This window comes from Tachyglossus aculeatus, chromosome 5 (assembly GCF_015852505.1).
Source record: "Tachyglossus aculeatus isolate mTacAcu1 chromosome 5, mTacAcu1.pri, whole genome shotgun sequence".
Taxonomy (NCBI): Eukaryota; Metazoa; Chordata; class Mammalia; order Monotremata; family Tachyglossidae; genus Tachyglossus; species Tachyglossus aculeatus.
The window spans coordinates 61,855,989-61,882,447 of record NC_052070.1 but is presented as its reverse complement, the minus strand read 5'-3'; the positions used below and the strand labels follow the sequence as shown (position 1 = coordinate 61,882,447).

General features: G+C 54.9%; 1 protein-coding gene across 4 annotated transcripts in view; it reads right to left on the bottom strand.

Annotated features, from left to right (window-relative positions):
- Positions 1–432: 432 nt before the first annotated feature.
- The window catches only part of ACAP3 (ArfGAP with coiled-coil, ankyrin repeat and PH domains 3), a 77,005-nt gene continuing 50,978 nt past the window's right edge, over positions 433–26,459 (bottom strand). For 2 of the 4 annotated variants that reach the window (XM_038746604.1, XM_038746605.1), the window contains exons 11-25: positions 16,322–16,434; positions 16,045–16,096; positions 15,835–15,935; positions 15,604–15,715; positions 14,487–14,695; positions 13,926–13,995; positions 12,011–12,105; positions 10,792–11,009; positions 7,550–7,657; positions 7,236–7,337; positions 4,899–4,991; positions 2,255–2,469; positions 1,461–1,570; positions 1,048–1,158; positions 433–608 (exon numbers count right to left, since the gene is read on the bottom strand). In XM_038746604.1, the coding sequence (XP_038602532.1) occupies positions 461–608; positions 1,048–1,158; positions 1,461–1,570; positions 2,255–2,469; positions 4,899–4,991; positions 7,236–7,337; positions 7,550–7,657; positions 10,792–11,009; positions 12,011–12,105; positions 13,926–13,995; positions 14,487–14,695; positions 15,604–15,715; positions 15,835–15,935; positions 16,045–16,096; positions 16,322–16,434 (1,857 nt within the window). In that variant the 3' untranslated portion in view covers positions 433–460. The remainder of the gene's footprint in view (positions 609–1,047; positions 1,159–1,460; positions 1,571–2,254; positions 2,470–4,898; positions 4,992–7,235; positions 7,338–7,549; positions 7,658–10,791; positions 11,010–12,010; positions 12,106–13,925; positions 13,996–14,486; positions 14,696–15,603; positions 15,716–15,834; positions 15,936–16,044; positions 16,097–16,321; positions 16,435–26,459) is intronic. The other 2 variants (XM_038746606.1, XM_038746607.1) reach the window with 1 other exon arrangement.

Sequence of the window (26,459 nt, the reverse complement as noted above, 5' to 3'; positions counted from 1 at the left end):
CAGCAGGGAAAGGGGAGGGGCGCCAAGCCCCGACGGTGGATCCTCCCCAAGGGGACTGAGGCAAACGGGGGCAAGACCTGGCTTGGGAACCCCCCCAACTCAGACAGGGATGGGGGAACGGCTGGATGGGAATGACAGGCGAAGGGATGGGGATTGCTGTGGCTGTCTGGGGGAGGTGGTTTCTAGGACCCTGAGGCCACCAGGAGCCAAGAGTCAAAGTTGGGTGGGGTGGGGGGCTCCCTTGATTCAGGGACCTTGGGTCTCAGAGCAAATCGGGGGGCCTCAGCCCGGCAGTGGGGAGGAGAAAGGGGGGTGACGGTTGTTTCTGTCTTCCTCCTCCTCCCGGCCTTCCTGCAGCCAGGCCCCCCACTGCCGGCCGGTCTGGGGGCTCGACCGCTTTCCCCCAGCCCTCCCCCCCACACCCCGCGCCACGGTGGGACAGCCCCCGGGGAGGTCTCCCCTAGCACTCGTCTATATTAAGGCTGATGAACTCCTGGATGCACTTCCTGTACTGCAGCTCAGTGGGACTGCTGCTGGGATATTGACCTGGGTGTCCGCACGGGCCCTCCGCCTCCCGCATCTCCTCGTTCATCCGAGCCAGACGCAGCCTGGGAAACGGGAGACGGGAGACACAGAACCAGGATGGGTGGGGGGCGGGGAACGGGGAGGGAGATGGTCAGTTACAATAATAATAATCATCATGGTATTTGTTAAACGCTTACTATGTACCAAACTCTGTTCTAAGCGCTGGGGTAGATACAAGGTAATCAGGTTGTCCCACGTGGGGCTCACAGTCTTAATCCCCATTTTACAGATGAGGGAACTGAGGCACAGGGAAGTGAAGCGACTTGGCCAAGGTCACATGGCAGACATGTAACAGAGAAGGGATTAGAACCCATGACCTCAGATTTCCAGGCCCCTGCTCTTTCCACTAGGCCAAGCTGCTTCTCATCTGCTCTGAGGGGCACCCCATGCTAAGCTAAGGGAGGGGGCCCGCCCCCGGCCCCCCAATCCCTCTGGTCTGCCCGGCCTTCAGCCCTCACTCACAGGGTGACGATGTCGGCATTAGCCGCCTGCACGGCGATGGCCAGTGGGTCCTGCTCGTCCTCATCCACAGCGTGCTGATTAGCTCCCCGTTTCAGGAACAAACACACCTGCCTGCAGGGACGGGGCGGGGGCAGGATGGTCAGCACCGAGCCCTCCCTCTGCCAAGCCGCCCCCACCCCTCAGGCCTCCGTCCCATGCCCTGGCCCTAGGATGGCTCCGGTCCTGAAAAGTGGCCCTCTTTCCAATTCCCCAAATTCTGAGCCTGTCTCCACCAGCCTCTGAGCCCTCCCCTCACCAGCCTCTGAGCGTCAGAGCCCGCCCCCACCAACCTCCGAAGGCGCTTGGCCTCCGGCCCCCAAGCCCACCCTCCCCAGCCTCCGGACCACAGTGGGTCCTCTGGGGAGGGTGCTCACCCAGTGTGGCCCAGGTAGGTGGCATGATGCAGGGGGGCGCGACCGCGTCCATCTCTTTGGTTCACGTCGGCCCCGTTCTGGAGTAGGAACTCGCAGGCAATCAGGGAGCCCTGAGGGGAGAGAACACACACACACACACACACACAGAGCTATATTTGTGTACATAGTCCCTCACACAAACACACATAGACACACATCACTGATATGACCTATGTATGTCCAGACATCTGCACTTGTATGCATACCCAGATACTTCCGTAGATTCTCATGTGCACACACAAATGCAACCACAAACATCCACATGCAAATGCTCAGCCATCCATATGTATAGCTCATACAAGCATAGCTGTGTGCTCACGTGCCCCCCCCCCCCCCCCCAACACACACACACGTGTCCCTCCCCTATCTTTTTTGGCGGTGGGTCTGGAAAGGTTTGGGGAAGGGGGCAACCCTGGGATGGGACTGACCAGACTGACTGCGGAGAAGTTTCCTGACAGCTACACAGACAGGACCCCAACCCCCTCCCAAGGAGCAGAACCCCCCAGCACACACCTCCTGATACCCATCTAGGCTTCGGGGTGGAGGAGATGATAGGAAGGGATTTCCTGGCCAGGGAGGAGGGAATTCTGGGAGAGGGAAGAGGAGCAAGGGGGTTGGGAATTAGGCCAGGGGTCTGAGCTGGCTGCAATTAGATATCAAATGCCAACCACTGACTTCACTGTGGTCCGAGTGGACAATGTGGGCAGGAGAGATGGGGTGGGGCAATGCCCCTTCCTCTCCTCAGAACCCCTTACCCCCATGACAGCCTGGATGAGTGGAGTCTGGCTCTCGTCCTCTTCATTGGCCCAGTTGACCTCAGCTCCGTGTGCCAGCGCCTCAGCCATGACCGACAGATTCCGGACCCGGGCCGCCCGGTAGACCAACAAGCCCGGGTGCAGCTCCCGCAGCTCCTCCGGGTCTGAGGCCTCCGGCTCCACCTCCGCCTCCCCGCTGGACTCCTCCGACGCCTCTGCCGGGACAGGGAGCCATGGATGGGGGGCCCGGGGCGGAGTGACCTTGGGACAGGGCAGGATGGGGAACGGGGGACTTGGCTGGAGAGAGAGAGGGGCAGAGGGTGGGAGCAAAGAGGCCGAGCAGCAGGGGCAGGGCAGCGTGGGGGGCCAGGGCTTGGGGTGACAAGACCGGGCAGCAGGGGATGGGTGGGATGGGGGTAGGGATCAAGGAAAGAGGAACAAAGTCCAGCTGTAATGAGACCAAGCAGCAGGGGCCAGGTGGGGTTGGGGTCAGGAGATAGTGTTGGGGATAGAGGGGCAGGGGTGGGGAGGGGTGATGACACTGAACAGCAGGGACAGGGGACAGGGCTGAGGAGAAAAGGGCAGGGGTTGGGCGGGTGATGAAGCTGAGTGGTAGGGGAAGGGCTGGGCAGAGAGGGTCAGGTGATTGTACCTTTAGAAGAGCCCCAGGACAAAGCACAGCACTGGTCATTTATCGAGATGAAGCAGACCTCTGCCTCAGGGCAAGCCTGTCCCCAGGAAAGCCCCCTCCCTTTGGGGGTTTACCGAGGAATTGGGCAACTGAAAACACTGACAGAGGCCAGAGAAGTTCGGCCAAGTCCGTGGACTAGCGTTCGTGATGGGTCACTGGGGGAAGGTCAGGAATGGAGAGGGGCGAGTCAGGGGTGTTGGGTGGTCCACCGCAACTCATAAGGGTGGGTGCCTAGGAGGGCAACCAACACAGTTCCTCTCGAGGGTCCTGGCACCCCTGTCTAAAGCAGAGCCCTGGGCTGAACAGCCTGTGGCAATGACCCTGGGGGGTATAACTGGCAGAGGGGAGGGCTGATGCCCTTATATAGGAGCCAAGAGGCCCTGCTACACCAGAGCGAGGATCTTGGGGAGTACCAGAATAGGGGAGCAGAGCCCCAGAAACCCTGGCTATGTAGGCAGATTCTTATCCCAGCTATGTGCTCACCATTTTTTTTTTATGGTATTTGTTTTTTGGGCAGGGGGGAGGTTGGGTTTTTCTATGGTATTTGTTAAGTGCTTACTATGTGCCAGACACTGTTCTAAGGGCTGGGGTAGATACAAGCTAATCAGGTTGGACACAGTCCATGTCCTTCATGAGGCTCACAGTTGTAATCCTCATTTGACAGATGAGGTAACTAAGGCACAGAGAAGTTAAGTGAGGTGCCCAAGGGTCACACAGCAGACAAGTGGCAGAGCCAAGATTAGAGCACGGGTTCTCCTGACTCCCAAGCCCGTGCTATATCGACTAGGCCACAAACAGCTTATTATGTGTCAAATACTGTTCTAAGCATTGGGGTGGATACAGATTAATTAGGTGGGATATAGTTCTTATCCTGCACGGGCCTCACAGTCTAAGTAGCAGGGAGAACAGGTATCCCATTTTACAGGTGAGGAAATTAAGTCACAGAAAAGTGAAGTGACTTGGCCAAGGTCACACAGCAAGCAATTGGCAGAGCTGGGATTAGAACCCAGGTCCTTCTGACTCCCAGGACCATGCTCTCTCCACTAGGCCACGTTGTTTCTCCCCTCCCCTATCTTCTGTGGTAACAGTAATAATAATGATGGTATTTATTAAGTGCTTATTATGTGTTGGGCACTGTACTAAGCGCTAGGGTGGATACAAACAAAGCAGGTTGGACACAGATAGTGGGTACGGGAAGCAATGGGAAGGAGCAGACCTGGGGTGGGGCCAACCAAACTGACGGCAGAAAATTCTCCTGAGAGCTGTACAGACAGGACCTCGCTCTCCTCCCAAGGAGCAGAAGCGGCGTTCCCTAATGGCTAAAGCCCGGGCCCGGGAGTTGGAAGGACCTGTGTTCTAATCCTGGCTCCGCCACTTGTCTGCTGTGTGACCTTGGACAAGTTCCTTTACTTCTCTGTGCCTCACTTACCTCGTCTGCAGAATGGGGATCAATTAATTATGGCATTTGTTAAGCACTTACTACGTGCCAATCACTGTACTAAGCACTGGGGTGGATACAAGCAAATTGGGCTGGACACTGTCCCTGTCCCACGCGGGGTTCACAGTCTCAATCCCCATTTTACAGATGAGGTAAGTGAGGCACGGAGAAGTAAAGTGACTTACCCAAGGTCACACAGCAAACAGATGGCGGCGCCGCAATTAGAACTCATGATTCTCAGGCCCATGCTCTATAGCACCTTATGGGAAGGGACAGTGCTCTGCACATAGTAAGCGCTCAATAAATACGACTGATGATGACTCTATCCAACCGGATTACCTTGTGTCTACCCCAGTGCTTAGAACAGCACATAGTAATTTCTTAATAAATGCCATTTTTTTTTAAAGTAGAACTCCTCCCCTTGCCCTTCTGCCCAATCTAGGTTTCAGGGTTGGGGGATGATAGTAAGGGCTTTTCTGGCCAGGAGAAGGGAATTCCCTCTGGCCGCGCCTCACCTTCCTCGGTGACACTGTCCACCACAGAGCCAAACACCAGGATATCCGTGCTGCCGTCGGTGCTGCCGCCCAGCCCACTGTCACTGCTCAGACCTGCGGGGCCAACGGGGGACAGACCAGACCCCTTTAACACCTGGGTGGAGGGCCAGGTGTACCCAACACTGCCCCGAAAGCTCCCCCACCCCAGATCCCCCTGCCCCCTGGAGCGGAAGGGACCACCGTGGGGCACAAAAGCTGGGGGCCCAGCAGGATGCCCCTCCACCCCCAAGCGCTGGCAGAGAGGGGTAATCCCGTACTTCGAGCGTTTCCAGCTTTGGGAAGTTCAGCAGAGAGCAGGGGAGGAAAGAGGGCAAGAGAGATCATGGGTCCGGAGAGATGATGGGGAGAGAGAGGGAGACGGGTGGAGTGAGTTTAAGGCTAAGCCCAGAACCAAAGCTGCCAGAGTGGCAGAGTGCCAAAGTGGCTCCTGATGGCCACGGGGGATGCCGCGGGATGGCTATCCTCCCTCCCAGAGTGGGCTGCATTTCCAGGACCGGAAAAGTTGTGGGGGTGTGGAGGAAGAAGCCAAGCCCCAGCCAGCACTGAGCTGGTTTGGAGCTGTCAATCAGAGTGAGGGGATGGGGACATGAGGGAAACAAGATGCATCCACTTTCTTGGATTCCCCAAACCACCACCTACCCCAGTGAGCCAGGCCCTGGGCCCCAAGAATACTGAGCTGAGAAACGCAGCAAACCCAGAGGGGAGGGGGTGTGACTATCGGTACAAACATGGGTGTGAACGTGGCAACGCACTGGTCCACGGCCTGGGGGAAACACAGATACACTCACTGACACACAGACACTCACACCCAGAGACAAACTGACACCCAGAGACCCCCCCCACTCACACTGACAGGCTCAGGATACACAAGTCCACGCATTGTGACAAACACACATTCATTCATCCAGAGACAATCATATCCATTCAATCATTCATTCATTCAACCGTATTGATCGAGCGCTTACTGTGTGCAGAGCACTGTACTAAGCCCTTGGGAAGGTACAATGCAACGGTAAACAGTGACATTCCCTGCCCACAAGGAGCTCACAGTCTAGAGGACTGTGAGAGAGTGAGACACATAAGCAAGGGCTCAGGATACACACACACACACACACACACACACACACACACACACACACACACACACACACACACACACAGAGAGAGAGTCATCTCCTGAAGGCCTGAAATTGTCAACCATCCTCAGAGCCATTGCTTCCAGCAGGGCTGGAAAAGGGTGGGAAAGTTAGGACAGTGAGGGGGTTGGCGGACCCTCCGTCAGACCTTTCCCAGTCCCCTGGCAGGTCTGGGAAACAGGGAATCAATTTTTTCCTCCTTCCCCTCCCTTCCCCACTGCCCCACCAAGCCCACGGTACCCACCACAGGATCCCCCCATCCTGGTCTGGCACACGGGGGCAAAAACTGGGGCATGAGAGAGCTGGCCCCTAATAATTAATAATAATAATCATTATAATAATAATAATAATAGCATGTGTTAAGCGCTTGCTATGTGCAAAGCACTGTTCTAAGCACTGGGGGGATACAACATGATCAGGTTGTCCCATGGGGGGCTCAAAGTCAATCACCATTTTACAGATAATTATGGTGTTTGTTAGGCAGGCACTGTACTAGGCGCTGGAGTGGACACAAGCAAATCGGGTTGCACACAGTCCTTGTCCCATGTGGGGCTCACAGTCTCATAGGGGCTCCCTTCAGGGACGAGGGGGTTGCGGGGGGTGGTAGGAAGTCTGAATGACTCCAGGAGAAAGGTCTAGGGGAGTGCGACCCTGGGAGGAAGGTGGGGATGGAGGAGGAGTGGGGGTGAGCCACCAGGTGGACACTCCAGAGGCTGGGTGCCAGGGGAGGGAAGAAATACCAACCCACCCCCCAATTTGGGGGCCAGGGTGGCCTTCCTGCCTGCCTTATTCTGTGGCACCGTTTGCACCTGGTCCTGCAGCTGCAGAGGGCCCTGGCTAGACTGTGAGCCCACTGTTGGGTAGGGACCGTCTCTATATGTTGCCAACTTGTACTTCCCAAGCGCTTAGTACAGTGCTCTGCACACAGTAAGCGGTCAATAAATACGATTGATTGATTGATTGGCTCTGACCCTCTCCCCAGCAACCCCTGTGCAGATCTGAGGGTAACCAGGGTTGGGGGGTTAAGGAAATGGGGAGGTCCTGCTCCCTTCCTGCCCTGGCCAGACCCCTTCCCCACCCAGGCCACCCCACCCTGGCCTCCTGGGACAAAAGCGGGGGCTCCGGGCCGGGCGGCTCTTCATAGGGGCGGGGGTTGCCTTACCTCCGGCCGGGGGCAACGAGTCCCCGCTCCCGCTGGGCCCCAGGCCACTGCCGCTGGGCGGACAGGCTGGGGAGGGGGGCTGCCCGGACCCCCGGCCGGCACCTGAGGAAGGGGAAGGGAAGGGGGGTGCGGTTAATGCGGGGCCAGGGCCGGCTGGCGTCCCCCCCGCCCCTGCGAGGCCGGGCAGCCGGTCCCTTCTCCTTGGGCCAGGGGCAGCTGGGCAGCGGGGATGGGGGCGAGGACTGCCCTGGCTACCGGGGCCCTTAGGCTCGGACGGCGCTGGCGACGGGTGGCGAGGGACAGGGGCTACTTACTGCGAGGGCCGGTGCCCGCGGCCCCCGTGTCGAAGTAGGAGAACAGGGTGTCCAGTTCGTCGGGGCAGAACAGGGAGTCTCTGCGGAACTGCCGCTCCAGAGTGCCAGCTGTCGGGGGAGGAGAGGGGTCAGAGGGGATGCCATGGAAACCATCCTCACCCCACGCCTTCCCACCCGGCCAGGCCCACCCTGGAAATGGGGGTGGGGGGGTGGGGTAGAAAGGGGATGGGACGAGAGGATACAGGGCTTCACACTGAGCTTGGGTGGGGGGAAGAGAGGGGTGGGCTACGGAGGGATAGTTGGGGGAAAATGGGTGTGGAGGGGGGAAAGAAGGGAAGGGGAGAGAAAAGGGGGAAGGAAGAGGAAGTACACAGCACAGGAGGAGGAACAGGGGAAGGAGGAGGAGAAAGAGGGACGTTGCCTCCCTCTCCTCTCTCCAGTCCTTGAAGGGCCCCAGTGGATCCCTTCACCCCCAAATGCACCCCCATAAGACCAAACAAGTCCTCTAGACTGCAAGCTTGTTGTGGGCGGGGAATGCCACTGTTTATTGTTGTATTGTACTTTCCCAAGCCCTTAATACAGTGCTCAATACGGTGGAATTGAAAGAAGCCCCATCGCCATGGTAGCCACGATCCCCGGTCTCCTGTTTATCCCTAACCCTGCTCACCACCTGAAGACCCCAACCAGAAATCCCTTTGCAGAGATTCCAGCTTCCGCCCAGCTCCCTCTTAGGCTGTAGGGCCTCCCCACCCTCATTCACTCCTCAGCCCAAACTGCAGCCCCCGCCCACTCCCCCTCCACTTCTTCTCCCACAAGGAGTGCTTGGACAGGGATGAGGGAAACAGAGACATCTCTCTGCGAGGTGTGGGGGAGACAGAGATTTCTCCCAGGGAGGAGAGGTACAGCAGAGACAGAGCTGAGTCCCTGGGCAGTTGGTGGGCGGGGTGGGAAGCAGAGACAGAGTCATCTCCCTGAGCTGAGATGTCCTCCTTTTGCCTCCAGTCCTGTCCCCTTTTCTCCTTGTGACTTGGCTGGGTTGAAGGGAGGGAGAGGAGTTTATCCAGACGCAGGCTCCAGGGCTGGCTTCCACAGCCAGACCAGGCCCTCTGCACCCCCAGACAAGAGGACAGGATCTCTGGACCTCACCCTCCGATGGGTGCCTGGTCCTCTCCATGGGCAGCAGGAACTCCTGACCCTGGACTTTAAGGTGCCACAACAGTTCTCTCCCATCTGATTATTAATCAATCAAGGGAATTTCCTGAGTACTTAGTACTATGTGCAGAGCACCTACAAAGCGTTTGGAAGAGTACAACATAACAGAGCTAGCACACATTCCCTGCCCACTCTCTTCTCCCACTACCTCCCCATCAAATCTACATCTCTGCCCCTGCTCTCTCTCCCTCCCTCCAGGCTCGTATGTCCTCCTGCCTTCAGGACATCTCCATCTGGATGCCTGCCCGCCATCTGAAACTCAATATGTCCAAGACTGAACTCCTTATCTTCCCTCCCAAACCCTGCCCTCTTCCTGACTTTCCCATCACTGTTGACAGCACTACCATCCTTCCCGTCTCACAAGCCCATAACCTTGGGCTCTGCTCTCTTTTCACCCCTCACATCCAATCCGTCATCAAAACCTGCCAGTCTCACCTCCGCAACATCACCAAGATCCACCCTTTCCTCTCCATCGAAACCGCTACCCTGCTCATTCAATCTCTCATCCTATCCTGACTGGATTACTGCATAAGCCTCCTCTCTGATCTCCCATCCTCCTGTCTCTCCCCAATTCAATCTATACTTCACGCTGCTGCCCGGATCGTCTTTGTGCAGAAATGCTCTGGGCATGTTACTCCCCTCCTCAAAAATCTCCAGTGGCTACCAATCAACCCACGCATCAGGCAAAAACTCCTCACTCTTGGCTTCAAGGCTCCCCATCACCTCGCCCCCTCCTCCCTCACCTCCCTTCTCTCCTTCTCCAGCCCAGCCCGCACCCTCCGCTCCTCGGCCGCTAATCTCCTCACCGTACCTCGTTCCCGCCCGTCCCGCCGTTGACCCCCGGCCCACGTCATCCCCCTGGCCTGGAATACCCTCCCTCCACACATCCACCAAGCTAGCTCTCTTCCTCCCTTCAAAGCCCTACTGAGAGCTCACCTCCTCCAGGAGGCCTTCCCAGACTGAGCCCCCTCCTTCCTCTCCCCCTCCTTCCCCTCCCCACAGCACCTTTATATTTGTTTGTACATATTTATTACTCTATTTATTTTACTTGTACATGTTTACTATTCTATTTTGTTAATATATTTTGTTTTGTTGTCTGTCTCCCCCTTCTAGACTCTGAGCCCATTGTTGGGTAGGGACTGTCTCTATATGTTGCCAACTTGTTCTTCCCAAGCACTTAGTACAGTGCTCTGCACCACTGTTGGGTAGGGACTGTCTCTATATGTTGCCAACTTGTTCTTCCCAAGCACTCAGTACAGTGCTCTGCAAACAGTAAGCGCTCAATAAATACAATTGAATGAATGAATGAATCTGCACGCATTGCTTTCCTCAAACTGACCTATTCACAGTGCTTTTTTCTCATCTCCCCTCTCCAGTGCCTTTCCTCTTGCCTGGAACTCCCTCCCAATTTCGATCTAAGAGGTCAGGGCTCCCCACAACTTCAAGGCCTCTTGGATTCCCACTTCCCTCAGAAGACGTCGCCCAGTTTCATTCTTCCTCTTTCCTGGCCATACCAAAGCACTCCGAACCACCCACACCACTTCTATAGGATAGGCTTTCACACCTTCCCTCGTTAAGTACCTTCTCACCCACACACCCTCTTTCCATTCTCATCTTCCTCTAATCTGTAATGTATTTTGTGCTTGGGACCCAAGGACCCCCCCAACCCCCGCAGGATGTCAGCTCCTTGAGGGCAGGGATCGAGTCTTCTACCTCTAAGGTACGCTCCCAAGCGCTTAGTTCAGAGTTCTGTATGCAGTAAGGAAATCATCATCATCATCATCAATCGTATTTATTGAGTGCTTACTGTGTGCAGAGCACTGTACTAAGCGCTTGGGAAGTACAAGTTGGCAACATATAGGGACGGTCCCTACCCAACAGTGGGCTCACAGTCTAAAAGGTGGGGGAGCTACTGACTGATGGATGTAGGCAGGACTTGTGAGGATGAGGGGGAAAGGGGGGAAAGGAAGACGGGAGGGGGCAAAGAGGCAGGGGAAAAGGAGGTAGAGAAGTGGGGAGGGGATCCCCACCTGAGGAGAGGGCCGCAGAAGAGGGGTTGCCCGGCTCACGGCGGTACTTCCGGCGAGCAGGGGGGATTCGGCTGGAGTTTTTGTGCCTTCGGCACTTCCTCACGCTCCAGCGCCGTGGCTTGGCTTCGCCGGCCCGGCCCAGGGCCTCCCTGCTGGGCAGCTGTTTCAGGAACTTCTTCTCCACATACTTGACTTTGATCCAGGCCTCCTTGTCCTGCCTGGGGAGCAGCACGGACCCTGCAGCAGTGGCCTCCTGGACCACCAGGTCCAGATCCTCTCTCCCCCTCCTACACCACCAGACCTCAGGGGACCCAGCCCCTCTCCCCTTCCCACCCTCTCTTTCCAGCACAAGCCCATTCTCAAAGGACATGTGGTTTCTGTTATTAATAATAACAATTTTATTATTATTATTGTTATGGCACTTGTTAAGAGCTTACTATGTGCCAAGCACTGTTCTAAAGCACTGGGTTAGACACAAGTTAATCAGGTTGGACACAGTCCCTGTCCCACATAGGGCTCACACTCTTATCCTCATTTTACAGATGAGGTAACTGAAGCACGAGAAGTGACTTGCCCAGGGTCACACAGCAGACATTCATTCACTCATTCAATCGTATTTATTGAGCGCTTACTGTGTGCAGAGCACTGTACTAAGCGCTTGGGAAGTGCAAGTTGGCAACATATAGAGACGGTCCCTACCCAACAAGATGTGGCGGAGCTGGGATTAGAACCCAGGTCCTTCTGATTCCCAGGCCTGTGCTCTATCCACTAGGCCATGCTGCTTGAGCCTGGGAGGATGGAAAACAGGGCTGAGCTCCTGGGACAGGCAGTGAGGTGAGGGCCCAAGGTCGGGGGAGGAGGCGGGTGGGAAAGCCCAGAAGGTTCTCTGTCCATCAGGAAGGGAGGTGGGGCTAAGCGGTTAACTCTGCAAGCCCTGGCCCTGCACCCACCGGCCGTCTGTCTGTCCTGAGCCCTGGGGCAAAATATGGACATTTCACCCAGAAAATTCCTTTCATAGTCTCTCCTGCACAGGCCAACTCTGACACTGAGTCTTCCCCAGGCACTGAAACCAAATGCCAGAAAGCATCAAAGTGGATTCCAATTCCATGGGCCCACGGATTGGCTTCCATTTAGGTCCGCCGCTGGCTTCCTCGTGCTCTCCCAGCCTGCTCTATACCTCGGCCCCTGCGGGGCCCAGGGGGCCAGGGTCTGTGCTCACCTGGTGCTGTTGGAGGTGGGCTTCTTGACTCCCAGCTCCTCACACCGCGCCTCGTAGATGTGGTTGACAGTACCGTTCCCCAGCTCGCACATCAGCTGTGGGGGTGGGGACAAGGCAGGGACAGATGAAGAAGACGGGTGAAAACTTGTCCCAGTGGGTCCGGTCACCTGCTCCCACGTCTGCCCCCTCGATATCCCCCACAGTTCTCCCCCTTGGAGGGCCCGCCCCGGCTCCTTCTCTGCACTAGGGATTTCTGGAGCCATTTCGTGGATACCAAATCCTCTTCCTGCCCTCTTGTAGAGAAGCCGCTCACTCCGGGAAGCCTTCTCTGACCGATCTCGGCCAACCCCAGGACCCCCAGTTCCAACATTTTGCCCTGATGGATGTTTCTGTAGCTGCAATTGCACATTCTGTCAGGGTCCTACTGCATCTCTCCCACGATTCCGCTTCTGCCCTTCGTGCTTTACGTCTGGGTGTTTTGAGTCCAGCCTGGTCCTCCATCAGGCTGAGAGAAAAAGTGTGAGTGTGTGAGAGAGAGAGAGAGTGTGTGTGTGTGTGTGTGTGTGTGTGTGTGTGTGTGTGTGTGTGTGTGTGTTTCCTGTCCTTCCATCACACTGAGTGTATGTACATGGGTGTACACTCTACTGGCATCCAGCGGAGAAAGCCCTGCCCTGGGAATCAGGAGATTTAGACCTTAGTCTTAGTTCTGCCGGCACATAATCATAATAATAATGATGGCATTTATTAAGCGCTTACTATGTGCAGAGCACTGTTCTAAGCACTTGGGAAGTTACGAGGTGATCAGGTTGTCCCACAGGGGGCTCACAGTCTTAATCCCCATTTTCCAGATGAGGTAACTGAGGCCCAGAGAAGTTAAGTGACTTGCCCGAAGTCACACAGCTGACAATTGGCGGAGCCGGAATTTGAACCCATGACCTCTGACTCCAAAGCCCGGGCTCTTTCCACTGTGCCACGCTGGCGTATGGTTAAGTGGGGTGAGGACTGTTCATGTGTACAACCCTGCCAGCCTACAAATCCAATGAGGGGGAACAAGACGGAGGAATTCGTTAAGCACTTATTACATGCCAAGCACAGCACTAAACACTGCGGTTGAAATAAGATAATCAGGTTGGACACAATCCCTGTCCCACATGGGGCTCACAGTCCAAGTAGGAGGAAGCCTGGGCATTGAGTCCGTATTTTACAGTTGCAGAAACTGAAGCAAGAGAAGTGAAGTGGTTTGCCCAAAGTCACACAGCAGGCAAATGGTGGAGCCAGGATTAGAACCCAGGTTCTTTGTTTCCTGCTCTTTCCTTTAGACCACACGCTGCACAAGCCACATCACTACAATAATAACAATAATAATAATAACCGAGGTATTTGTTAAGCACTTACTATGTGCTAGGCACTGTGTTAAATGCTGAGGTGAATCAAGCAAATCAGATAGGACAAAGTCCCTGTTCCACAAGGAGCTCCCAGTATTAATCCCATTTACACGTTGCGCAACTGAGGCACAGAGAAGTGAAGTGACTTGACCAAGGTCACACAGCAGACAAGTGGCAGAGCTGGAAACAGAACCCAGGTCCTTCTGAATCCCAGGTCTGCACTCTATCCACTAAGTCATGCTCCATCTTCAGCGCAGGTTCAAGGTTTCTAAAGCCTCAGAACTGACACTTATTCATGGAGTTTGATGGGAGACTCCATCATTTTGTGTGTGTGTCCCCTGCTTCCTCATCAGTCTGGCAGCCCCTTGAGAGTAAGGTCTCTACCTCCTCTTCCCTCTGCCCCCTACCAGCATCCAAGAAAGTGTGTGTGTCTTTCTGTCTGTTTGTGACATGCAGGGGGATGGGGTGGGGGGTCGCGGGGGGAGGAGAGGCAGGTGAAAGATGGCCAGACGGACAGAAGAGAGCCTCACCTTCAGCAATTCAGGCTCCCAGGAATCCAGGGTCAGAGACCGAACTTTGGAGCAGTGGACACCCAAACTCCTGCAAGACACAGCGGGGTGAGCTGTGAGGTCACCGCCTACGAGCTGCCGGGGGCCCGGTCCACCGGACTGCCCGTCAGGCTGCTCTGAGGGCAGACACGGCTGGCGAGGGGGTGGCGCGGGGGCGAGGTCCAGAAGGACCAGCCATCACTGTCCAGATCTTCATCTCCCCGCCAACCCATCTGCTCTTCAGAGCTCCACCCCGCAGATGCCCGAGAGGTCGATGAGGACAGGACCACCCCCGCCAAAGGATGCCCAAGTAGCTGATGCGGGGCAGGACCTCCTCCCTTCCAAAGATGCCCAAGAAGTTGATGTAGAGAAGAACCCCCCATCCTCCATTCCAAGGATGCCTGAGCAGTTGATGTGGGGCAGGAGCACCCCATCCAAGGATGCCCAAGAGGTCAACGAGGGCTAGGACCCCCTCCCCTATGGGAGGACTCCCGAGCTGTTGGTGGGGGCAGCCTGCCCCGGCCCTCCCACTCCACCACCCACCTGTGGATGCCTGAGCACTCGATGCAGAGGAGGACGCCCAGGTTGATGCTGGCCCAGCGGGGGTCGGCCTGCCCACAGTCACAGCACTGGCCGTTGCCTGCGATGCCCTGCACCCGCTGCAGGATGGTCTCCCCCTTCCCCACACGTTCCCGCGCGTCCGAGGCCGAGTCGATGCTGCTGGTGGACGGGGAGGCCGTGCGGTCCAGCCTCTGCGGAGAGGAGGGAGGAGGAGAGGAGCGGGGGTGAGCCCCCCGAACACACATATACACATAGAGGAATGGGAGGAGGGAGGGAGCATGGGTGAGCCCCCCTACACACACACACACACACACACACACACACACACACACACACACACACACACACACACACACACACACACACACACACACACACACACACACACACACACACACACACACACACACACCCCCCCCCCCAATGGGTGGAGTGAGGGGCAGTGAGCGAACCCCCCTGACCCCACCACCCAGCAATGGGTGAAGTGAGGGGGAGTGGGTGAACCCCCCCGGCCCACAAATACATTCATTCTTTCAGTCATATTTATTGAGCGCTTACTGTGTGCAGAGCACTGGACTAAGCGCTTGGGAAGTACAAGTTGGCAACATATAGAGACGGTCCCTACCCAACAGTGGGCTCACAGTCTAGAAGGGGAATACACACACACACACACACACACACACACACACACACACACACACACACACACACACACACACACACAGCAATTGGCAAGTGAGTGGGTGAGATACACACAGACACATCCATGTGTACCTGCACACACACAGAGAGCAATGGACGGAGTGAGGATGGGTCCCCCATCGGCTGGCACGGACAGCGGAGCTCGTGGGGCTCGGGGTCGACCCAATCTGGTTCAGGGGCTCCAGCCGGGCCCGGTGGGACTATTGGATCCCGGCGCGTCTGGTGCGCTCCAAGTCCATTGGTCTTGTGACCCTTACCGGGGAGCAAGTCATCCAGGCCCCTGCCTCCGATCCGAACTGTGCCGCCCACCCTCCCAGACAACTTGGGGGGAGCGGAGAGGGTCCTTCCCCGTTCGCTGGGAGACACCAAGGAGCCGGTCCCCATTTGTGGCACTGACCTCGAGGTAGGAGCTGTCGGGGCTCTCGCGATAGGCGGAGGCGATGCTGGCTTGCACAGCCTGGACCCAGGCCTGGCGCAGCTTCTCTGAGTCTGCCTGCAGCATGCAGCTCCTGGGAGGGGTTGGAGCCCTTCAGGCCCGGGGCCCAGCCCGGCCCCCCACCCTCGGAGACCCCTCCCCGGCTCTCCCCCAGCCTCATTCCCCCCCCCGGCCTCCGGGCCTCCCCCTTACTTAGTGGGCGAGACGACCTCGAAGCAGAACCGCCGTTCGATGTCCTCACAGGGTTTGACGGAGCAGAGTCGCAGGTCCTCCACCACCACTGTCAGCACATCCTGGGGACAGCTGGCCTCTGACCGTCCGTCCGTCCGTCTGCTGATCGCCCTCCGCGGACCTCCCACCCCACTGACCACCCCCCGGCGCCCACTCTCTGCTCTCCCTCACCTTGAGCTTCTTCTGGTAGACCAGTTGGCTGTTCTGAATCGAGAACCATCGCCTAGAGGGGAAGGGGGTGTCAGAACCCCAAAGCGCAGGCACCCAGCCCCCACAGACATATAGGTCAGGAGTTGGAGACCCTCCTGTCCTTCTCTTGAAGAAGACAACTCCCTCCATGGCCTCCCTCCAGCCCTGGGTGCCCCCAAAATCTCTCTTTCTGCGGGGCCAATCACCCACTCTGGAAAGGAAGGATCAGTTCCTCTGGCCCCCGGCCCCAGGCCCTCACCGATTCCAAGTTTTGAAGGCATTACTGGCCCTCTTGAAGAGGTAACCTTCCATGACCACGCCATTCGGTGCATCCACGTTGAACTCGGCCTTCGTGTCCTCGTAGGCGAAGTCCTGAGGAGAAGACACCGGTCAGACAGACAGACACACACACACACACTTTCATTCATTATAATAATAATGATGGTATTTGTTAAGCGCTTACTATGTGTGTAGCACTGTTCTAAGCGCTGAGGGGATACAAGGTGATTAGGTCGTCCCACGTGGGGCTCACAGTCTTCATCCCCATTTTACAGATGAGGTAACTGAGGCACCGAGAAGTTAAGTGACTTGCCCAAAGTCACACAGCAGACAAGTGGTGCAGCTGGGATTAGAACCCATGACCTCTGACTCCAAAGCCCGGGCTCTTTCCACTGAGCCACGCTGCTTCATAATGATTATGGTATTTGTTAAGCGCTTACTACATGCCAGGCACTACTAAGTGCTGGGGTGGATACAAGCAAATCAGGTTGGACACAGTCTCTGTCCCATGTAGGGCTCACGGTCTTAATCCCCATTTTATAGGTGAAGTAACTGAGGCCCAGGGAAGTGAAGTGACTTGCCCAGGGTGGTGAAGCCGGGATTGGAATCCATGACCTTCTGCCTCCGGGGCCTGTGCTGTAACCACTATGCAATGCTGTTTCTCATAGTCACTCATTCAGTTGTATTTACTGAGTGTTTACTGTGTGCAGAGCACTGTACTTAGCGCTTGGGAGAGTACAATACAGCAATAAAAAGATACATTCCCTGCCCACAATGAGCTCTCTCTCTCTTTCTCACACACACACACTCCCCCACCTTCAGTGAGGCACTTCTGCAAGTGGGAGGGCCAAAGGTCTGCTTGGGGGAAGCGGACCTCTTGACCCCTGATCATCATCATCAATCGTATTTATTGAGCGCTTACTATGTGCAGAGCACTGTACTACGTGCTTGGGAAGTACAAATTGGCAACATATAGAGACAGTCCCTACCCATGATCTCCTGTCGTCAGTAGCCCCCCACCATCTCTGGGGGAGACTGCGGGCTCTCGGCTGGTGTTGTGTCCTCCAGGGCTGGCCAGGGGGTTTCCTATAGGTTGCCAACTTGTACTTCCCAAGCGTTTAGTACAGTGCTCTGCACACAGTAAGCACTCAATAAATACGATTGAATGAATGAATAACCAGTCAGGCAGGGGCGGGGGGGGGTGGAACTCCTGCCTGGACGCATGGGGATGGAGGAACCAGGTTGCCAAGGCCATGGAGAAGAGACTCCCAGTAGCCACTGGCCAAGAGGTTGGAAGAAGGAGCCACTGCTGAGGATCTGGACCGGGAACTAGAGCCACTCGGACCCCCGGGAAGGGGGCCCGGCTCCCTAAAGGAAGTAAGCCAATATAACCTGCACAGCATAACACTCACGGGCACAACACGCCTGCACACAAAGAGTCACACACTCATTCCTCTCTGGCACACCCCTGCATGTACCCAGCCCCGGGCAACCTCCCCACATCGAAGAAGCAGAGCCCAAAGGAGGTGGGAGATGGAGTTGGTCAATCCCAGGGTGGCCATTTCCCCCTTGGGAAGACTGCTCAGTCAAGGGTCTCAGCCTGAGGGGGCCAGGGTTTTTCCCTGACCCTTAAAATGTCAATTCCTTGAGGGGAGGGATCATTATTTTTGCCTCGACTGTACAGTACTAAGTAAGTACCACTGATGGGCTGAAAACCCCAGAACGAGTGTACACAGTTGGTTAGATTGGGCATTGTCTGGCAGCGTCTCCTGGAACAGAAACCCCCCGGGGGACAGACAGTCAGGCAGACAGACACCCTGACACCCCCGTACCGGAACTGGAGATGGAACGGTGGTAGCCGGATGGAGCGGGGTAGGGTGGGAACTGAGGAATCTGGCCTGGGAAAAAGCGGCCATTGAACCACCAAGCTGCTCTCCCCGCTTCCTCCTGGCCCTGTTCCTGAGGATTTGCCCTTCAGAAGTTAAACATCCTCTGCACCATTTTTATCTTCACCAACTCCCAAGCATCCTATTCCAAGCACAACCTGCTAATCTATCTCTTCCCCCACACAACCCCTGCCTGAAAAACTAGTTTCGGGATCTCCAAAAAGAGACATCCACTCCTTAGAACTCTAGACCCCCTCCTTATATTCTAGGCCAACATGCCCCACGTGGATTCCCTATCCAATTTCCCCTCTCGATGTCCAAACTTACCTCATCTTCTTGTCCCACTGTCAGTCTCTCATCCCCAATCCCCCTCCGGAGGATCCTTCCTCCTCCTCTCTGCTTGTGCCCCAGAGGGCCTTTGGGGGAAACCTGGACACCAGGCCATTTGACTGCTTTGCCCACTTGAAACTCATCCTCACCTTCTATAACTCTTCCCTCTCCTGCTCAGCAACTCAACCTCCCTCATTGACTTTCATGCCCTTTGCCCCACCAAATATTCCACCCTGTCAATTCATTCATTCAATCATATTTATTGAGCGCTTACCATGTGCGGAGCCCTGTACTAAGTGCTCGGGAGAGTACAATACAACGATAAACAGACACATTCCCTGCCACTCCACTCAGGACCCCCCACCTCCCCACTTTCTCACCCCTGAGGAACTTGCCAACTACTTCGCTGACTAAATCAGTCGTGATTTACTGAGCGCTTACTGTGTGCAGAGCACTGTACTAAGCGCTTGGGAAAGTACAATACAACAGAGTTGGAAGACACGTTCTCTGCTCATAAGGAGCTAGGCTTTCCCACACTAAGCCCCACTTTTCCTCATCTCCCACTCCCTTCTGCGTCGCCCTGACTTGCTCCCTTTGCAAGTCTTCTAGCCTGTGAGCCCGCCGGTGGGTAGGGACCGTCTCTATATGTTGCCAACTTGTACTTCCCAAGCGCTTAGTACAGTGCTCTACACACAGTAAGTGCTCAATAAATACGATTGAATGAATGCTCTTCCACTCCGCTCAGCCCCACAGCACTTACATACATATCGGGAATTTATTTATTTGCATTTATGTCTGTCTCCACCCCTCCAGACTGTAAACTCATTGCAGGCAGGGAATATGTCCGTTTATTCTTGTATCATACTCTCCCAAGTGCTTAGTACAGTGCTCTGCACACAGTAAATGCTCAATACGAATGAATGAATGAATACAAGTCTAGTCTAAATCAAAACCAACAGAAGTGAACTCGCAAAAATCTCCCCCGTCCCTATATCCACTCCCTTAGCCTTCTCGGTTGTCTCTCAAGATAAGTTCTCCCACCTACTTTCAAAGCCTTCCTCCTCCACCTGTTCTCTGATCCCATCTCTTCTCACCTCCTGAGAACACTTACACCTACTCTTCTTCCTCTCCTTTCCTCTTCTCCCACTCCCTTCTGCGTCACTCTGACTTGCTCCCTTTATTCATCTCCGTTCCCAGTCCCACAGCACTTATGTACATATCTGTAATTTATTTATTTATATTAATGCCAGTCTCCCCCTCTAGACTGTAAGCTAGTTGTGGGCAGGGAACATGTCTGTTTATTGTTGCATTATACCTCCCCCAGCACTTAGTAAAGTGCTCTGCACACAATAAGCGCTCAATAAATACAATTGACTCTCTGACCACAGTCTTCAACTACTCACTCTAATGGTTCCTTGCCCTCTACCTTCAAACACACCCATGCTCTCCTAACCTAAAAAAAAGCAGAAAAAAACCCAAAAACTATAACAAAAAAACCCCCACAAAAAACCTTCTTGGGACCCCACTGCACTATCCAATCTCCATCCAATCACTATCACCCAATCTCCCTCCAGCCATTCCTTTCCAAACCCTTCAAACGAGGTGCTTGCACCATTCTGCCTCCACTTCCTCTTCCCCAACTCCCTCCTGGATCTTCTCCAATCTGGTTTCCGTGCTTTCGCTCCACTGAGACCACTCTTTCCAAACTCACCAATGACCTCGGGCTTGCCCAATCTCACAAATTCGATTCCGTTCGTATCCTCCCTGAACTCTCAGCGGCCTGCGACTCTGCAGATTACACCTGTCTCCTGGTAACACTAACGATCTTTAGTTTTTCTGGCTCAGTTCACTCCTGGTTCTCCTCTTCCCTATCTGGCCCAACCTTTCTCTGTCTTTTTCACCACTTCTTCTTCTGCCTCCTACTTCCTAACTGTGGGTGTCCCTCGAGGTTCTATTTTGAGTCCCCTTCTCTTCTCAATCTAAACGCACTTCCTTGGGGAGCTCATCTGCTCCCATGTCTTCAACTCCCATCTCTATGTGGAAGACTCCCAAATCTACCTCACTCACCCTGACTTCTCTCCTCTATTATCTCGCATCTCCTCCTGCCTCCAGGACATCTCTACAGAGATGTCTCACTGTCCCCTCAAGACCAACATGTGCAACACTTAACTCCTCATCTTCTCCACCATATTCTCTCCTCCACCTTATTTTCATGTAACAGTCAACTGTCAAGCAGCATGACCTAGTGGAAAGAGCACGGGGCTGGGAGCCACAGGATTTGGATTCTAATCCTGGTTCTGCCACTTGTCTGCTGTGTGGCCCTGGATAAGTCACTTAATTTCTCTGTGCCTCAGTTATTTCACCTGTAGAATGGGGATTAAGACCGTGAGCTCCAAGTGGGACAAGGACTGTGTCCAAGCTGACATGGACAAGGACATGGATTGTGCCCAACTGAAACTACCCCAGCACTTAATACAGCACTTGGTACATAATAAACGTTTAACAGAACCCATTGAAAACCAACAAAAAAAACCCCACCACCATCCTCCCTGTCTAACCTGAAACCTTGGCATTATAATAACAATAATGGTATTATTTAAGGGCTTACTATGTGCTAGGCACTGTATTGAGCATTTTGACTTTCTTTCTTTAGTCTCTTGCCAAATTCTGTCCATTCTTCCTCCATGGCATTTCTAGAATCTGTTTCTTTCCCTCCATCCAAAGGAGATAATAATATCATTTTGCTGTTCACTAAATCTTTACTCTATGTCACACACTGTGATAAGCACTGGGGTAGATACGGTACAATCAGATCAAACACAGTCCCTAGCCCTAAAGGGGAGGGAGAACAGGTATTACTTCTGCATTTTACAGATAAGAAAATTGAGGCCCAGAGAGGTGAAGTGACTTGCCCAAAGGTACTCAGTAATGTCTTTGCCTCCAACCTCTCTCCTCTCCAACCCAAAAGGCACTCTATTGCCCAGATCATTTTTCGAAAACACCATTCTGCAACCAATTTCCCCACTCTTCAAAAACCACCAATCATCGCCTGTTCCTCTCTGCATCGACCAGAAACTCTTGACCGCCGGCTGTGAGGTATTCGATCAGCTCCCTCTCTTCCAATAACCACACTCTTCTTCCCTTACACCCCAGCTCAAACACTTCTTCCCTCTCATGCCAATCTACCTCTCGGTCTCATCTCTTCTGCCATCGACCTTAGGCGCAAGCCTTCCCCTCTACCCGGAAGTCTCTTCCTCCTTCATATCTGGCATATAATAATTATGGTTTTTGTTAAGCGCTTACTTTGTGCCAGGCACTGTACTAAGCGCTGAGGGAGATGCAAGATCCCTCACGGGGCTCACAGTCCAAGTTGGGACATATCACTGCTCTCTCCATCTCCAAAGCCCTACTGAAGTCACGTCTCCTACAGGAGACATTTTTTGACCAACCTTTCATTTCCTCACCCCTATATCCCCCTCAGCTGTCCCTTCAGTGCTCACATGTCACTTAAGCACTTGGGAACTCACAGCCACCAGTATAGCTGACGGTTCTAGTCCCCCTAACTAGAATTTATTTCAGCATCTCTCGCCCTTCCTAGACTGTAAGTTCCTTGAATCAGTCAATCGATCATATTTATTGAGCGTTTACTGTGTGCAGAGCACTATACTAAGCGCTTGGGAGAGTACAATATAACAATAAACAGGCATTCCCTGCCCACAACAAGCTTACAGTCTACAGGGGGAGACAGACAAAAATCTGTCCTCTGATTCCACTGTATGATCACAAGCACTTAGTACAGCGCTCTGCATTCAGTAGGTGTTCAAGAACACGGCCTAATGGGCAGAGCACGGGCTAGGCGTCAGAAGGACTCGGGTTCTAATTCTGGCTCTGCCGCCTGTCTGCTGTGTGACCTTGGGCAAGTCACTTAATTCCCTCGGCCTCGGTTAACTCATCTGTAAAATGGAGATTAAGACTGTGAGCCCTATGTTGGACAGGGACTGCAGCCAACCTGACTAGCCTGTATCTACCCCAGTGCTTAGTGTTCCTCCCAAGCGCCTAGTACATGCACCGGATGCTCAATAAATGCTGCTACTACCACTATTACAACTACTACCGCTGCTATCATGGAGCGGGGGGAAGCCAAAGAAGCCCGTCTGGGTTCCGACTCCTCGATCCAGATGGAACCCCCATCCCTGCTTCCCCTTTCCTAGAGATTGATGCCTGTTTACTTGTTTTGCTGTCTGTCTCCCCCCTTCTGGACTGTGAGCCCGTTGTGGGCAGGGATTGTCTCTATTTGTTGCTGACTTGTACTTTCCAAGAGCTCAGTATAGTGCTCTGCACACAGTAAGCACTCGATAAACATGAATGAATGAATGAACGGCACTTGACACACAGTAATAATAATAACAATAATAATGGCATTTATTAAGCGCTTACTATGTGCAAAGCACTGTTCTAAGCACTGGGAAAGTTACAAGGTGATCAAGTTGTCCCACGTGGGGCTCACAGTCTTCATCCCTATTTTACAGATGAGGGAACTGAGGCCCAGAGAAGTTAAGTGACTTGCCCAAAGTCACACGGCTGACAATTGGCGGAGCCAGGATTTGAACCCATGACCTCTGACTCCAAAGCCCGGGCTCTTTCCACTGAGCCACGCTGCTTCTCTAAGCACAGTAAGCGCTTACCAAATGCCATCACCATCATTATTAAATACTGCTGATTGACTGACCAAGCCACAGCACATGAGAAGGGGATGGAGCCACGCTGGATACATTGCTGGCACACCAGGGAGACTTCTATCCATCCTCCCCGCAAGCCCCTTTCCTTGCCAGTAGTGACTGTTGGTGATGTCCCCAGGATAATCTCTAAAATAGCATCAGATTGGGTTCCCAGAGGCAGAAGGCTGGGCCCCACCAATCCCCAGGGCTCCCGGCAGGTCGGCCGCGCTGGCAGCGCCTGCTGCCGGGCCGGCCTGATCCCGGGGTCCTTGTCTAACCTGGGACTTCTGGGCGGTCCCTAGTCCACGGGCCTGCTTTGACCTCCTCCGGTCAGTAAGTTCTTCCTTGCAGGGAACCCCGGCTTCCTGGAACCTCTGGGAGGAGTGAGGGGCTGCCGCCCCTGTGCCTCCCTGGGGCAACCCCCACCAAGGGACCCCCAGAGGAAATCTTGGGTCATCCTGAGCTGTTGTGTCACCCCTCAACCCGGCACCTCCCCCTTTACTGCCCCTCCTGAATCCCCCTCCCTTCCTCCTCCAAATTTGCCACCAGGAGTTGGGGGGAATAATGGGGCTAAGGGTCCCCAAGTAGTCAAGTGGCCCCCCCATTCATTCATTCATTCAATCGTATTTATTGAGCACTTCCTGTGTGCACAGCACTGTACTAAGCACTTGGGAAGTACAAGTTGGCAACATACAGAGATGGTCCCTACCCAACAGCGGGCTCACGGTCTAGAAGGGGGAGACAGACAACAAAACAACCCCCAGGAAACCCGTCTCCCACTCCCACCCGCCCAGGACCTGAAACGCTTCAGAGGGAAGAGGAGGGAGGGGGGAGAGGGGGAGGAAGAAGAGGAGATAGAGAGGGGGAGGAAGAAGGGGGTGAAGGAGCAGGGGATGGGGAAGGAGGGGGAGAGGAAGAGAGAAAGGGAGGAGAAAGGCGAGGGGGAAAGAGAGAAGGGGGAAGAAAGGAGAGGGAAAGAAGAGAGAAGACAGAGGGAGGGAAAGAAGGGAGAAGACAGAGGAAGGGAAAGGGGGAGGGAGATAACAATAATGATGGTATTTGTTAAGCGCTTACTATGTGCGAAGCACTGTTCTAAGCGCTGGGAGGGGTACAAGGTGACCAGGTTGTCCCACGTGGGGCTCACAGTCTCAATCCCCATTTTCCAGATGAGATAACTGAGGCCCAGGGAAGTGAAGTGGCTGGCCCGAAGTCACACGGCTGACAAGATGCGGAGTCGGGATGAGAACCCATGACTTTCGACTCCCAAACCCAGGCTCTTTCCACTGAGCCACGCTGCTTCTCCAGATGGAGGGAAAAGGGAGAAAAGGAGGGAGGGGGGAGTCCCCTCCCCCAGGCTGCTTCCCTCTCCATCTGCTGCCATGCAGGCTGGCAAGGATGGGGGTGGGGGGTAACCTGCTTCCAACCCTCCTCCTCCCCAGCACACGGCGTCCCTGCAGGGCCCCGGCGCCGGGGCGGAGCGGCCCGGACTCTCTGCAGAGCGCTCTGCGCTGGGCCCAGGGGGTGGGGGGGGAGGAGGGAGGGAAGGAGGCGAGACCCCCCCCCCCCAAAGACGCACCCCTGCCTGCCAAGGCCCAGGCCAAGCAATTCATTCATTCAATCGTATTTATGGAGCGCTTACTGTGCACAGAGCAGTGTAGTAAGCGCTTGGGAAGTACAAGTTGGCAACATATAGAGACGGTCCCTACCCGAAAGTGGGCTCAATCACACCCGACAGGATGCTGTGCTGGGCGTCTCCCCCTCCCCTCCACCTGCCTGCCCCCAACCCCCCCCCAATTCACCAGCTCATTAGCCTACAGCTGCTGGGGCTGGGCAGCTGGAAGAGGGGGATGGGAAGGGGGGCTAGTGGATGGATATTCGGCCCTCTCACTTTCCCGGGCCCCAGATGTTTGAGAGGGGCCGGATGCTGTGGGGGTCAAGGGTCAGGCAGATGTTCTATTGAGGGGGGAGCAGACCTGACACCTGCCCTTCCTCCCCGCTCCACACATCAGATCAGAACCACCAGGCAAGGGCTGGGGTGGACGGTGCGGGCTGCCAGCCCCTTTCCATTCATTCAACCGGATTTACTGAGCGCTGACTGTGTACTAAGCGCTTGGGACAGTACCGGACAACAGTAAACAGACCCCCTCCCTGCCCACGACGAGCTCTCCCCAGGCCCAAGGACCCCAAGTGCCAGCTCCGGGCCCCAGGGCCTCGGCGCCAAAGCCTCCAACTCCGCCTTGGCCTAGAAGGCCTTGGTGGCCAGAGCCCGGGTTTGGGAGTCGGAGGACGTGGGTTCGAATCCCGGCTCCGCCACTTGTCTGCTGTGTGACCTTGGGCAAGCCACTTCACTTCTCCGGGCCTCAGTTCCCTCATCTGGAAAATGGGGATGAAGACTGTGAGCCCCCCGGGGACAACCTGATTACCCTGTATCTCCCCCAGCGCTTAGAACAGTGCTTGGCACATTCATTCATTCAATCGTATTTATTGAGCGCTTACTGCGTGCAGAGCACTGTACTAAGCACTTGGGAAGTACAAGTTGGCAACATATAGAGACGGTCCCTACCCAACAGTGGGCTCACATTGTAAGCGCTTAACAAATACCACTATTATTATTAAGACGAGATCCTTGGGGGGGCCCCCCCGGTGTGTACCCTGGTGCCTTCAACCGCTTGCCTTTCCAGTGTCAGCGGCCTACCCCCGACCCATCGCTGCTCTCCTGCTGGAAGAGGATGATGGAGCCCCCTCCCCTTTCTAACAAATGTCACCATTAAGTAATTAATTTTCTGTGCCTCAGTTCCCTCATCTGTAAAATGGGGGTGAAGCCTGGGAGCCCCCCGTGGGACAACCTGATCACCTTGTATCCGCCCCAGCACTTAGAACAGTGCTTGGCACATAGTGCTTAACAAATGCCACCATTAAGTAATTAATTTTCTGTGCCTCAGTTCCCTCATCTGTAAAATGGGGGTGAAGCCTGGGAGCCCACCATGGGACAACCTGATCACCTTGTATCCCCCCTTAAGGCTTAGAACAGTGCTTTGCCCATAGTAAGCGCTTAACAAATACCATCATTATTATTATTGCCTCCCCAGGGGGCCGGCGCGGCCTTGCCATCTGCAGCGAGGGCGACCCCCCTTCTCCGGGCACCCACCTGCCAGGCTTGCGGGCATGCTGCCCGGCCGGCCAA